Below are 14,237 nucleotides of genomic sequence, written 5' to 3' on the forward strand. Positions count from 1 at the left end.
ACTTCCCCCAAGAAAGAAAGGTCATTGATATTGAGAGATCTTTTTCCTGTTCTAATGTAGTTTAAAGAAAACAACATGATAGCCTCAAACTGTGGAGGTGTGGAGGACAAAAATAAGTGGAAAAAAGGCATAAAGAGCTGAAACTGGGCAGTAGAGGGTGATGTTTTCTGCAGACACGTTCTGGACCTCCAGTACTTCTGTGGTTCAGAAGGAAAAGGGTCATCTTTGCTGAAGTGAGTGTCCTGAGAGCAGTCGCAGATGACAACTGTTGCTTAAGGGTGTCAAGGGGATATTTATCAACATGTTGTCAAGTAAAGCCTTAGAAATTGTAGGCACTGTTGAAAATTTGGCTTAAATGGATTGATGTTGCAGTTTCATTGGAAGTCAGTGGAAGGAAAACTCCTAAGCCACCTTGGTGCTTCCCCTGGAAAGCTGACAGGAATGAGGCTTAAGATGTCCCCTCAAAGGATTAACTTTGCAAGGCCTGTTGTGCAGCTCGATTGGGCAAATGCCCTGTCTCCTTTGTCCCCCATCTGACTCCAGTGAGTGGTATTTTGGAAGAGGGCAGTTACCGTGTGGCTAATGTGTGAGACAACCCAGGAACAGTCTGCTTAAGCCATGTTTTACCTTAAGTTTGAAGTCCACAGTGGGGCTGACTCCCAAGAGGAGTCAGAGAAGCAGCTTTAAGCTGAAGAAGTGACAATTGGCTTTTTCCTACCAGTGGAAGGAAGGCAGAGGAAGACAATGCAGGCTCTGTCAGCACTCATCGCTGCTGACGTACCAGTTACCTGCTCTCAGAGAGAGATTCCCAGTTCTGCCCAGTTCCCCAGCCAAATCTCCCAAAAGTAATCTAGAGGATGGCTGGGAGACATAGTCACACAGAATTTAACTGTATGATGGTGGAGGATACTCCACTTAAAAACCAGTTGTCATGACTGGGCTTTTTACTGGAAGAGAGACATTAGTCAAACCCAAGTTACTGAGCCTGGAAATCTGTGAGGCAGTGATGGATGAGCAATCAAATTGCTGATGGTGGTCCCCTCTGGCTCTTGGGTCCTCTGAATAGGGTGCAAATGCCTTGGGGCTGGTCTTGGCCAACACCCCTTGTTATAATGCCTGTTCTTTTTGATGGTACTGGATGATTTGGGTTCCTATAAATAAAGAAATAAAATGTATTTAAACAAATATGTCTGTGCTAATTACTCAGGACACATTTTCCAGTACTCTGAGTTGCTGTAATGAAGAAGGGGACATGCTGGTAGGCTGCTTAGAGCTTTACTGTTTTGAGCTCTCATGAGCAAATATGTCTTCTATATTCCTGCCAGGAATAGAGGGAGCAGACGGTGCTGCTTCTTCCTCCAGCTTGCCACAGTGCAAGCAGTAAGTTTCATGCAGGAGGCTGTTCATGGCAAAGTGAGCAGACGTCTCTTCCAGGACATCGATTTCTCCTGCTTATCATTTTGTAGGAAGAGCCATAGCTATTATTATTTAACCAGCAGACTCAATTTCAACTCAGCTGAAGGACTTCCAGTTGAAATCCTCTGAGGAAGGAGTGGGTGGACTAAAACTGCTATTACATGGAGTCTGGCAAAAGAATCGGTTTTGTCTCTTCTCCCACGACCAGCAGCAACGCTGCTGATGGCAGCTTGGTTCCTTGTGGTTTAAAATGGTGTGGGAGGAAAGCAGAGCCTGCATGTTGGATCGACTGGAAGTACAGGTGGTTGGCCCTGTGCATGGGGGAGGGCGTGGATCTGGTGCTTGGAAAGATGAGCTGCAGATCAGCCAGCCTTTGGCAGTGATGTGCCTGAAGAAGCTGTGGCTTGTTGGGGCGCGGTGGGGCAGGAGGGTGGGCTATCAGCCCCCACAGTTTTTTCTGCCTTACAGAGAAGGACTCACCAGCCCTGTGCTCTTGCTTCAGAAGTACTGAGGAGCATAACACCTCTGCATTGAGGTGATGTCAAAACCATCTGTGATCTTCTCCCGGTGCTTGTAAAACAAGTTTCATAGCACTTCATCTTTAAAGCCTGAGGGAGCTCTTGGCTGCACAGGAGAGCTCTCCTGCATTTCTGGTATCTACCAACATTGTTGTTCAGCCTTCTGTAGCTCTGGGATGAGGTGATGTCTACTCTCTTCTATTCTTCTGTTCTCTGTCTTTCCACAGCCACCAAAGGCAGTGCCGTGCAGAAGGACAGCTGGGGTCCTGCCTGCCTGTGGACAGCTCAAAAGCTGAGCTCCAGAGGAGCTGGTGCTTTCAAGAAGTGAGATGTCAGCTCAGCCTGCCCCCAGCATCTGCTTAGGATGTGATTTGGTACAATCTGAGCCTGATTTCATGCGAGGCAGAGCTTTGAGATTGGTGTATGTCCATTGGCTGTTAAAGCTCGTACCCTGGTGAATGGCTATACTAGTCCTGTTATCTGCAAGAAAGCAGGAAGCTGAGTGCAAAGATGTTAAACGTTGAAGATCATGTAATTCGTGTCCATCCAAGTGCTCTTTCTCTAATGCTCATACTGTTCCTTTTTGCCTAACATGCCACTGTTAGGCATCCTAGTGTGTGGACAAGGCAGTAATATCTTTATCTTGTCTATCTTAGATAAAAATTCCAGATGACCCAATGAAAAAAATTCTGTTAGCAGATGTCCTATCTGCCCTCCATCCTGCAGTGGGGTGGGGAGGCATAGAGGTTAAAGAGGGGCTTTTGGTAGATGGGATTAGGTTTATGGACTTCTACCAAAAATTACATTTTAGGGGAAGAGACTCATAAATCAATGAGCTGAGACCATGGTGTGCTGAGAAAGGGATGCTGAAGGCCCTGGGCTGTGAGCAGAGTCCTGTCTCTAATGTTCACATGGCCCTGCTCATCTTACCTGTGACTTGGGGGAGAAAATGAACTGGGTCCCAAATCACTTAGTGCTTTGCAGGTTCAAACTAACACCTCAGATTCCACTCTGTGGTCTGAACAGGTGTTCATGCCCTGCTTCCTATTGCGGCACATGTCCGACCACCAGTGATCTCTCTGACCCGGCTGGCAGCAGAGTGGCTGGAGACGGGCTGCAACACGTGCTGGAGGATGCAGGCACCCAGTGTGGGGCACTGAGGAGCGCCAGCCCCCCAGTGAACGTGGGGTACTGAGGACAGCTCAGAGAGACCACCCATGGGAGGCCCTAGAACACCGCGGGCTTTGGTACTCGGGAGCGAGGTTTCGCGAGGAGCAGCAGAGAAGAGAGGGGATCTAAGCTTTCATTTTTAAGTCTTGCTTTCATTTAAAAGCTGCCAAAGAAGAACCTAAAACCATTACATAAACACTTTAAGATAAAAATAATCAACCCCCACTCCCCTCTAGAATTTTTCTTAAATTTAATTGATTTCTTTTGAGATGCATTTATTGTGTTGTTGTTTTGTTACACGATCGGGATGCTAAGAGATTATTTTTCATTTCAATAAGGTAATCATTTAAATTTTAGTTTTGATTGTGCAATATTTAACAGACTTCCTTTCCTGGTTTTTGCATTATGCCCCCCATGTCCCTGAACCCACTGACCCTGAGAACAGAATGGGAGGTGGAATCTGCCATCTCCCCTCCTTTTTGTTGCCTACCCAGGACAGCACTGGCCATGCTGTCCTGGGTAGGGGACAGAAAAGGAGGGGAAATTGGCCATTCTACCCTAACCGCTTTCCATCAGCCCTCAACCCTACCCCCATTTTCCTATTATATTTAATTGGCAGTTCCTGATTTTTGTTATAATTCATTTGCAGAGATTGCTGTTATTTCCTGTTTAGTTATGTGGGTGACCCTCGGAGTTAGACCAGTTGACCCATTTGTTTATTTATTTAACTTTGCAGCATGAGCCCACCTGTTTAGTTGTAAACTTTATTTACAGTATTCTATGTATTTTTGTTCTTGATTTAGTTAAATTGATTATATAGCCCATTAAGTAGACAGTCATTTTAGTTCAAATAAGACTGTTATACTTTTTATTTTAAATGAAAGAAGAGGGGGGAGTTGTGTAAGTTTGTCCTGGAAGGGATGGGCTAGGGACTGGCCACACAGCCCCAACCCAACATCTGGCCTCAAGAAAGAAGAAACCACAACTGATGACATCCAAGCAGCTTATGGTGAGGAGAAAAGGACTTGCAAAGGACTCTGGGACCAGTTGGGAGTGGCCATGCAGATCAACAGCCCATGACTGGCCAGAAGGCTTCTAGAACATTCTGAGAGACTACATTCTATGAGAGACTATACATATACATGTTGGCCTCACTTCGATGTCTTCTGAAGTAGCCCTTTTATGTTTTGTTTTGCACCCATGTTTCCGCCCTTTTATTTATTTAATAAATATCTTCAGTTTTGGCATTTCAGCTGTACCTGTTCCTTCCTTGTTGCTGTGCCACTTGACCACACCATCGTCGAGCTCCTGGGACCAGAGGGTTTCCCCACATGCCCCACAGATCCCTGGGGGAGTTGTTGCCAGCCCGTCTCCAGCCGCTCCTCTGCTAGCTGGGTCAGGGAACACTGGCGGTCTGACACGCACCACAACAGCTTCCCTGCCTGCCCTTTCAGAAACCAGATGTTGAATTCAGCATCAGCTCCAGCCCCTGGCTGTAGGCACAGCCTGGCACTGCAGTGCCTGCTCTGATGGGCACTCACACCTCCATGAGATGTATGGCACATCAGGGAGTCTCTACTCCTTTTTTATAGCTCCTGGGACTCAGTGCTCAGTCCATATCTGCTCATTTAGTTTTGAACACTATCTAGACTCTTCATGTGTCAGAGTAAGTTGCTGAATTTGAGGAGTGTGAGTTCAGAATGAGGATCTTGCCGTAATCAAAGAATTGAAGCATCGTAAACTACTAAAATGTGTAAACTGAAAAGTAATTTTCTTACTCTGTCTTGTAGAGAGAAATGCTACCAGGATCCATTTCCTTTTCATTATTTGAGCTTTGTAAAAGCAGTGTGGAGACCAAGACAAGAGGAGGCCAGTAGGAGCTTCCCAGTTATGGCTGGAGTTGCTGCCCTGGTTGTACACTCTCTGCAAGGAGCAGTCCTTCTGTGACTGCACCATCTTCATTGGTAATGTGCATTTTAGAATGCACAAGGTGGTTTTGGCTCCTGCCAGCCTGCTGTTTAAATCCATGTTGGACAGCACAGACACCATCTCCAATTGATGCTTCCGTGGTAACACCTTAGGAGTTTCCACTCTTACTTGAGATTATGTACAATGGCAAACTCCCACTGAGGAAACACAATTTCACCAAAGTAATCTCTGTGGCAGATAGTCTGCAGATGTTTGATGTGGCTGTTAGTTGCAAAAACCTCCTTAGGGATCTCATAAGTTCTGCTCAGGACCAGCCAGGAAGCAGATTCATCTGGAAACCAAGCTGAAGCTAATTACCTGCCCCAGTCTGGAAGACCTGATGAAGAAAGAACATTTATCATCCTCATTCAGAGAGTTTCTCCTTTACCCTGTAGAAGCAGAAATGGAAGCAGGTGTTTCTCCTCCTGGCTAGGAACTTACCGTGAATCACACCTGGGTTCATCAGGACACAATGTCAAGTGAGTCCAGGTCCCTGCGGAGGATTCAGGCTCTGGCCCTGACCAGCCTGCCCAAGCTGAGTGCAGTGGCTCTATGGAACAGGAGCTTGCTGAGCTGCCAGAGGGGAAAGGGCGATCGAGGGATTTAGGTGAGATGTCATGGGTCTGGACACACCATTGCCTCTTATTTGCAACACATTGGCTCACATTTGCCTGTTTTGGGGTAATTTTTACTCTCTGTTTAATATTTTTAGTTTGTCCTGGGTTGGGAGCTACAGCAACATATCCTGTTCTGCAGAGATTTTCTTCCTTTGGCTTTTGTAGTTGCTTCATGCTCATTGTTTTGCCACAGCTGTAGTGAGCAAAACTTTTATTGGCCAGACAAGTGATTGCCACACAGTGGGATCTGTGTTACTGCAGGACATAGGGCTGATTAGACAATCTGTCTAACAGCAAGTGAACAGAGTTGCTTGCTAATGCTACCTTATCCTTTAAACTCCTATTCAGAATGGGAGGAAAACAGAGGCTGTACTGGGTTTAAAATAAATGTTCCATTTATAACTGGTGTTAAATAAACTGTTGGTTTTCCCTCCAGGCTGTGTCATGTCTTCAGAAGGGATTTATAAGTCACAGTTTTCCTTTTATAGCCAATGTGCTGGTTACAAACTGATGCCTTTCAATCACATCATGCTTTCTGTGAATCCATTCAATTAGCAAATAACTAATCTTGTTTCTCTCGCACAGCAGCAGAAAGCAAAAGCTGTAAAATGGATTTCTTTGTTTGATCTGAAAATGTTTTCTCTGATGCTCCTTCTGATGCCCAGGCTGTGCTGAAAAGACTCCAAGAGTGCAGAGAAATTGATGCCTCTCAAAAGGAGGTAGGTGTGTTTACTCCAAAAATCATGCAAGTTTTTTCTTCACCCTGTGAAGGGCTGTAATATTTTGTGCCTTGTTTAGGAAATTGTTTCATGGGAAACTGCTGCCTGGTTGTTTGAAGGGCAACATGTGCTCACCTGAGAGAAGCATCTGTAAATGCAAGTTGCTCAGGCATGCAGGTAAAGAAGTATGTCCTGCCCTGAAGACATCCTTGTCTTGTAGGAGAGCTCCAGCACACATTTCTCTTCTCCCGTTTTTGGCATATGCTTCAGGAATTGTATCGACTTGTAAGTGGCTGACATATGAGATCCTAAAATAGATTTCCTGAGCCCTCGGCACTGTCTTGCTGTAAAGCATCTGCTGCTCTCTGCACGGCAGAGCTGCTGAGGGAGGAGTGGGACAGGGTGTGACAGGGGGAGCTGGGAGCTGCCCCGTGGTGCTTCTCCTGCCAGTGTGCTGATTTAAGAGCAGTCAGAGTTGGTAAACCCTGCTTGATTCCTGTTGGAGGGGTTAACTGAGCTGGGCGTATGCTGAGGGGTTCTCTGGGCTCTGAGCTATGGTAGCCAGGTGCCACTCATTGTCCCAGCTCCAGGGCAGCACAGAAGCAGAACGTGATGTCTGTATTGGTGTGACAGTGGAGCAGGAGGACACAGAGCTTGTGAATGATTGTGGTGAGTCTAGGGGGGCACTTGTGCTGGCTGCACACTGCTGTGCAGTGGCAGGGGCTGCAGAAAAGCTGTGGCCAGTGTAGAGCGAGGATGGGACTGTGCTTGCTGTTCTCAACCCAGCCATTTCTGGTAGTGCGTTTTTCTACCAAGCTGCATGAACTGTCCTGCACACCTTTCTGAAGGGGAAAAAGTATTCCTGTTTCACTTTACCATGGTTCCCTGGTTATTCAGCCTTTGGAACAGTGCTGTTCTGTAGGCTGGGGGTTGCCATGCTCTCTGGGTTCCCATGTGGTTGCTGGCTGGAAGCTGTCTGGATTCAAGTCCCTCCAGCAGCAGTGTGTGATCACAGGACATGATATGTTTTTACCATTGTGCATTCTGCTTATAAAAGCCCAAGATCACATCTTTATTAGAAAAAAACCCCAAACTTGTGACAGCAGGGAGGAAAATCCCCTTGAGTTGGGGAGTGCAGGATTGTTTTCTGCTGAGCCCTTAAATGTTCATGAAGGGAATCTCGTGTTCCCTACACAGCTGGTTCTCCTGATTACATATTAGGGGCTTTAGGAGAGAGGTGTGGGTCCTAATCCATATTTGTAGTAGCAAGCACAAGCCCAGCTGGGCAGACAAGCACCTCCGAGTGCCTTCGAAGAGAAGGATTAGATTTTGGTATGTTTGTTTTCCACCATGATCAGATAAGTGTGTCAGGTTTAGAGTTTTACCTGTTGTGCACTTTTATGAATGGACCGAACTGGGGTGGGTGCTGTGGATCAGTGCTGCCAGAAAGGATCTGGCAGCTCCATGCCCCCATGCCAGCTGGCCCGGGCCCTGTTCCTGCCTCCCCTTTCTGCTGGTGCCAGGGCAGAGCTGTGCTGGCAGAGTGCCCGGGCAGGTGTGCTGCAGCTTCTGCACTGCACAACAGTCCTGTTTGCTATTGCTTTGTCGCTGCAGTTTCGTGTTCCTTCACCACTTCAGATCCATTAGGGAAGGTTTACAGATCCATTCCTGGCCTTTTGTGCTCCCAAATGAGCTGTTACAGCAGAAGCCAAGGGAGAGGTTGTGAAGCTCAGAGCCAGTTTGGATGTCTGACTGCAGAGTGGTAGCTGGACAATTTTTCTGCAGCTATAAATAAGTGTTGAATAAATGAAAAATGGATTTTCTTTAAGGCTTCCTGAAAAATCACTTTTCAACTGTGACAAGCATGAAGTGTCAGCCCCAGGGCAGTGGGAGAACAGGCTGCAGCCTGTTATAAGCAAGGGCTCAGCCAGACCTGTCCCTCTCTGAGCTTCCCTCTGGGACCAGCAGGACCTATGGACCTTAGCACTGAGTCTGTTTCCAGCGCACAGAGCAGCTTTTCCCCACAAGTGCCTGGTTTATCCTTTGGGGGAAATCACAGCAGTGTATTTTTAAAGTCATGCTTGAAGTGCAAGTTCAGCTCCAAAGAGCTGAACTGGGATGTGTAACTCAGGCCGAGGTTGTGCCAGGGGTAGATTTTTCTTCTCTCATTTTTTCCCCCCTCTCTTTCTTTGTATTCTTTTGCTAGTCATTTGTTTGAAGTGTGAGTGCCTTGGGGCAAGTAAAAGTGTGTCTGGAAGCCGGTGAGACACTGTTTCTGTGTAGAAGGCATTCTTGCTGGGTGTGCTTGCCCTCCTGCAGGGGAGATCTCCCGTTCCGCCGCAGTATTCTCTCGGGAGCCTTTTGAAAGCAGCTGATCTCTATGAAAGCACCAGTTATTTTGGGCAGTAAAGCCTGGGCAGCACCGAATTTTAGGGGAGTTTTGTCAGACTGCCTGTTGGCACCAAGGCTGTCCTGGTGTTCAGGCTCCTGTGGTTTTAGTGGAATTTGGCCTTGGATGCTTCTTTATTTATTGTCCTTTGCTGGTGAACTCATCCCTACATGGTATCTTGTTCTGTGCAGCACTCTGGTCTGCTCCCCTCTACTGTTCCTGCCTATTTCCTCCTACCTCCAATGGAGACTCATTTGGTTGTGAGGTTTTTCCCCAACAAAGTTTGTGGTGCGGGGCTGGCTTTTGTGAGAACTATTGCTTCTCTCTGAGTTTGATATTCTGTTCTGCTCCCCAGACTGAAAAATGCAGATGAATTGCTTTTCAGTTTAGGGAGATGTGATTTTTGGGGTTGTTTCTGTTTTATACTTTCTCTGTATATTTCACATAAACTATTCCTATCTAATTTGGTTTTGGCTTGGATGAAACCTGCTTGGAAACGAGAACAAGACTGAAATTGCAGTAATTTAGGGAAGCGTAGAAGAGCTTTGCTGATGTCAAGTCTTATCTTCCTGTGCTCTCTTAGAGAAACTCAATTCAAATTATTGCACAGCTCATTTGTTCCCTCTACTACCAGGTTTAGATGAAGAGGGGAGCGTTGATTCTCCCAGGTAGAATAAATGTCACTGTGTTTGTGGATCATTTCCATTGCCTGTGGGACTGTCCAGTCATTGTCGCCCTTCATTTGCAGCTGCAGAGATTTCTGGATGAGGCAGAAGAAAGAAGTTTCCTGTTACCTTCTGCATCCTGATTAGGGGAGAGAGCTTGTGATGATTTGGTGGTTTTTTTCATGGTGGCAGAGCTAGAGAACTTATTTTTCCTGTTTTATGGTATATTTTTGTAGAAGTTTGGGCTGAGCTTTTGTTCTTGTTGTGTGGATCAAGCAGGGGGTCAGTGTTTTCCACAGAGCCTTCCTGGGATCTCCCTCATGAGTCATGTACAGATGCAGGCCTGAAAAAAATCCCTTTAGGTTTCTGAAGGAAAAACATGAACATAGTTTTTCTCTGATTATTGTATGCACAATACAATAGTTGATTGATGGTTGACTGACTTAATGGTGGGGTCGCAGCCAGGGGGCTTCTCTGAGGGTGAGGTGTGTGGAGCCAGTCCTGAAGTTGTCCATGCTACTGACCCTGTGAGCAGCAGCAGCCTATGGAACAGGGCTGCTCAACTTCCAAAGGTTGGATAACCATGGAGCCACAGAAGAGCCAGCAGTGAAACAGTCCCTAACCCTGCAGATTTCCAATCGCTTTTTTATATTTTCATCACCACCTGTACATCAAAACCCAAAGCAGTGTGCATTTACAGAGGAGTGATGATTATGGCTATGGAAGTTTCCCCACAGTGCCTGACCTCCTGCAGTGTACCTGAGTGTCCCTCAGGTCTGAAGGGAGTCAGCTTTTTCTGCCACCCTGAGCTGGTGCTTCCCAATCTGTCTCTTGCAGATCCCTACCCACCATCCTCTGGATGCTTGCATTCACTCTAAAGCTGATGTTTGAAGGAGATCACTCAGAAATAGTCAATAAAGTGGCTTTTTGCTGGGATGTGCTCTCATGGTGGGAGCAGGAGCATGGATAAGACATGAAAAGCCATAACTGTGCTCACCCACCTGCAGAGAAGAGTTAATGGCCAGCTGGGCTAATGACTGCTGCATGTCCTCCCTCTCTCCTCACATCCCTCTTTAGTCTCAGTTATGGGCCACTGCACATTGCTCAGGGGGGGTGTACATTATTTGCACATGTGGTTGAGATCTCTGGAAAAACATGGAAGAGTAGGAGACCTATCTCCTGGATCCTTAACCTGCAGAGGTTAACCTGTTCAGAGCTTGCCATGGGGCTGCTGGGGTCATGGGCATGTTTGAGATGAGCTGGGAAGGCTGTTGCATGGTGTGTGATGTGTTCCATGGTGCTGAGGTGGGAGTGTTTTGGCCACCAGAACTGATATCCTCAATGGGGACCAAACCTCTGGAGTGCCATGGAATCTGTCTGGTGGCACAGCTCTGACCATGCTTAAGCCAGGTCTTGGTGATGCATTTTCCTGGTGCAGAAGGCAGTCTCTTCCTCCCAAGTGGAAGCTGGATGTTTGTTAATTTGTGCCAACTTGGCCCTGAAGAGTTTTGCAGTGTCCCAGGCAGTGAAAGCCTGGTGGATCAGGCTGTAATGTGGAGGCACATCACTAAGTGGATTCCTGCTGGTATCAGTATTTCTCCATTTTTTCCCAGGATCTTTGGGAATTGTTCGTGCTTCGATGTAATTCTGAAGTAAACTGTGTGCTCTTTCATAACAATGCTAACAGGCTGTTGTTCCCACTGAGCAACTTGTCTAAGGAAATGTCTTCTGGCAAGACCCTAAGAACAGCAGAATATTTCAGTTACTGAAAACTCATTTCTATTAACCAAATCCATGCGCTGAGGAAGGGATGTTACCTGGGGCTCGGGGTAGCAATGCTGTGCTGATTTTAATTAAAAATCCCTAAAATTGAAAAATATATTGCAACAATGCAAGTTACTTTTCATCCATATTAGTGCAAACATGGATTTGGCAGGATATGAACACCTTTAAGGTGGTGAGAACGGAGATACTTTGTGTTTTACATGCTCATTTTGATCTGGAAGGGGCCAGGCACGCTAACCTTGAGAACAAACATGATCTGGTTATCAAGTCTTATTACAAATTAATGTTGCATTTAAAAAATAACTTTACGTTTGTTCTTCAGCACATCTGTGTTTTCTTTACACCAGAGCCCTTCACGTCCACACTCTGTTTGGCAGGCAGGCAAGCTGCTGTGTGTGGGAAGAGCTGGGACTGCTGCAGTTTCGCCTCTGTGGAATCATTGCAATAGGTCATTGCACTGCCACACTGCCCTAATGTGTGACCATTTACACCTGCTAGGAAAAGCCAGCCCACCGGCCCTGGTGTGGCCACAAGCAGTTGCATACAGGCTTTTTATCATCAGAATAAAAATGACAATGACAGCAGAAAATGGCCATTCTCCCTGGAGCGGAGCTGAACTTCCCACTTCAAAGGTACCTTTATCGAATCCCTGGAGTCTCCAATAAAGGCTGCCTGCTCCAAAAGGCTGGCATCTCTCCTGGAGAGCTGGGGAGCGTGAGTCTTCGGGGGCAATATTTACAGCATTAAAGGACTCTGGGGAAATGGGAGTAAGAGTTCCAGCTTATTTCTTTGCCTTCTATTTCCGTAGCTGTACAAGCACGTCTGCCTCTGATTGCTGTTTCAGGTCACTGAAGTAGATTTTGGAGCTCTGGGTTTGATTGCCAGGTGTGCTGAGAGCCCACAGCACTCAGAGTTTATGTGCCTCCTCTCCAGAGTTTTCTCTAGGAGACAGAATTCCATTGTGCTTGAGAATGGAGATTCCTGAAAGTTCTGCTTTAAATGGCCTCTGCTTTCTGTCCTAGCTTTGCCTTCCAAAGTGGCAGTGTTAAATTCATGCTTTATCAGGTCTTTTGCACTTAGTGGTCTTTGGCTAGTTGGACATGAAGAAACGTTTGGTGCTGGAACCAGCTCCGGTTTATGTGATTTTCTATATGGATAAGGGCTGGCAGCAGGGCTTGTTGCCCTGCTTCCCAGGGTGAGTGGCCACAGGCCAGAGTTTGCATTCAGTGGTATGTGTGTGTGGTTATTTTTTGTTCTGTTTAATTTTTTGTCCCCTGACCTAAACTCCAGGGTTCTGCCTGTTGTGTCTGTCTGTATAGGGCAGTTGACTCTGCTCTCTAAATCTTCCTGCATTTCTGTTCTGCTGTAGGCTCTGGCTGCTCTGGCCAAGGCAGAGGATCATTCAGTGTTCAGGAAGCTGCTGGGCAAAGTTAAGGATGCTTACACCCAGGATAGTGACACTTGGGATGCTCAGCCCCTGGACACTCAGACCCTTTTGTCTTTTCTGAATCTGTTTCAAGATACAAATCCTGAGCTGAGGGTGGCTTTGCTGGAGAGGGAACAGGGCAGTGCAGAAGCCCCACAGTAAGCAGGTAGGAAACTGGGTGCAGGTAACACCCAAGCAGGTAGGAAATTGTGAAAGTGAGGAGGTAACATTACAGAGAAACCCTGTATCTGGATGTGGGAGGTTTATTATGTGCTGGCCAAGATCCTGGAGCATTTCTGCCTGTAGCAGGAGGTGTAGCTGCGCAGGGCTCTCCCCACTGCTGCCTGGAGTGCTGGATCAATGGCTGGCAGCCAGTGTGAGTACAGCTGAGGCTTGGGGTTGGAAACTTCTTTTTTACTCGAGTTTGACACAAAACAGTGGCCTTGCAAACCTGGTGTTAACTTCCAGCTTGCTTTATGGCTTTGTGCTCTGTTAGATAAATGAGACATTTTCCTTTCACAGAGTTTAAAGAGAATAGTAAAGTGATTTTCCTCTGCTGCTTGTGCTTGGGATGAGCTTTGCTATTCACTTAGATCTTTCAGAAAGTCTCCCTTGCTTCAGGAACCTGTCAGTTTCTTCAGACAGACTTATTTCTTCTCTTGTGTTTCTGAATCTTTTTCCCCCCAGAGAGCATAGCTGATGAAGAGACGCTGACCGCTCGCTTGCTGTGCTGCAGGGAGGAGCTGATCTGGAGCGTGGCACAGCTGAGCCCCATCAGAGAGTTTTGGAGACAGTAGAAGAGGATTTCTGACTACCTCAGAGAAGCAGGTAAAAAAATCTGAAATAGGCAAACTGTGTGGACAGGGTGGGCTGTGTGTGTCTTCAAGGTAGCATCATACACATAGTTTACCAGATGATGGGCAAGCCTCACCTGGCACTTCTCCCTGCCTTCTGCACAGCATGGACTGCATGTGTGTGTTCTCAGGTCCTTCTGTGCTGGACTGTGGGAATAGTGACAACTGAGTGGTGAAGGCAACCTGGAGAGCAGGATGAGTGTCAGACTACCCCTGCAAGGGGAGCCAGGGCCAGAGGAGGTACCTAGTACTCCTCATACCCTGAAAAAGCCTTTTTGGGAGCAAGGACAAGGTTCTATAGGGGAGTTTGACCAGAACCACTAACCACCTCTCTGCTACCTGCTTGTCAGTTCCTGGTCATCAGCTTCCCTTTCAGCTGTCTCCCAGCTTTCTGTCATTTTTGCAACTCTTACCACACAGTTGCCTGTAACATCTACTAGAGCATCTACTAAATAATTTGGTTTTATTTCTTATGTGTTGCAGGCAGCAGTTGGTGGGGAGGACTGTTGCTTTCCTTTTCTGTAAGCAACTGCACTCTGTATGCTGATTTCCAGAAGTCATAAAGGACAAAATGCTGTTTATAACCTGTTCTCCTTTGTATTTGAGGGGAGCTAGCTGTACCCTGTGCAGCTGGAAATTACAGGTTGCCCTCACAAGCTGTGATCAGGATGCAGCTTGACCTCCTGTCCTAGTTTGTCACATCATTCAGC

At 46.8% G+C, this 14,237-nt stretch overlaps 1 protein-coding gene across 1 annotated transcript in view; it reads left to right on the top strand.

Moving 5' to 3' along the window:
* Window positions 1-1,389: 1,389 nt before the first annotated feature.
* The window catches only part of ZBTB40 (zinc finger and BTB domain containing 40), a 33,294-nt gene continuing 20,446 nt past the window's right edge, over window positions 1,390-14,237 (top strand). Inside the window, 13 exon segments of the mRNA XM_058818535.1 lie at window positions 1,390-1,462; window positions 2,162-2,258; window positions 2,961-3,122; window positions 3,599-3,623; window positions 4,951-5,157; window positions 5,159-5,346; window positions 5,348-5,458; window positions 5,460-5,566; window positions 5,569-5,679; window positions 6,275-6,408; window positions 12,617-12,839; window positions 13,361-13,463; window positions 13,465-13,501. Coding sequence (XP_058674518.1) covers window positions 1,390-1,462; window positions 2,162-2,258; window positions 2,961-3,122; window positions 3,599-3,623; window positions 4,951-5,157; window positions 5,159-5,346; window positions 5,348-5,458; window positions 5,460-5,566; window positions 5,569-5,679; window positions 6,275-6,408; window positions 12,617-12,839; window positions 13,361-13,463; window positions 13,465-13,501 — 1,578 coding nt within the window.

This window comes from Ammospiza caudacuta, chromosome 22, assembly GCF_027887145.1.
Source record: "Ammospiza caudacuta isolate bAmmCau1 chromosome 22, bAmmCau1.pri, whole genome shotgun sequence".
In the NCBI taxonomy this organism is placed as follows: domain Eukaryota; kingdom Metazoa; phylum Chordata; class Aves; order Passeriformes; family Passerellidae; genus Ammospiza; species Ammospiza caudacuta.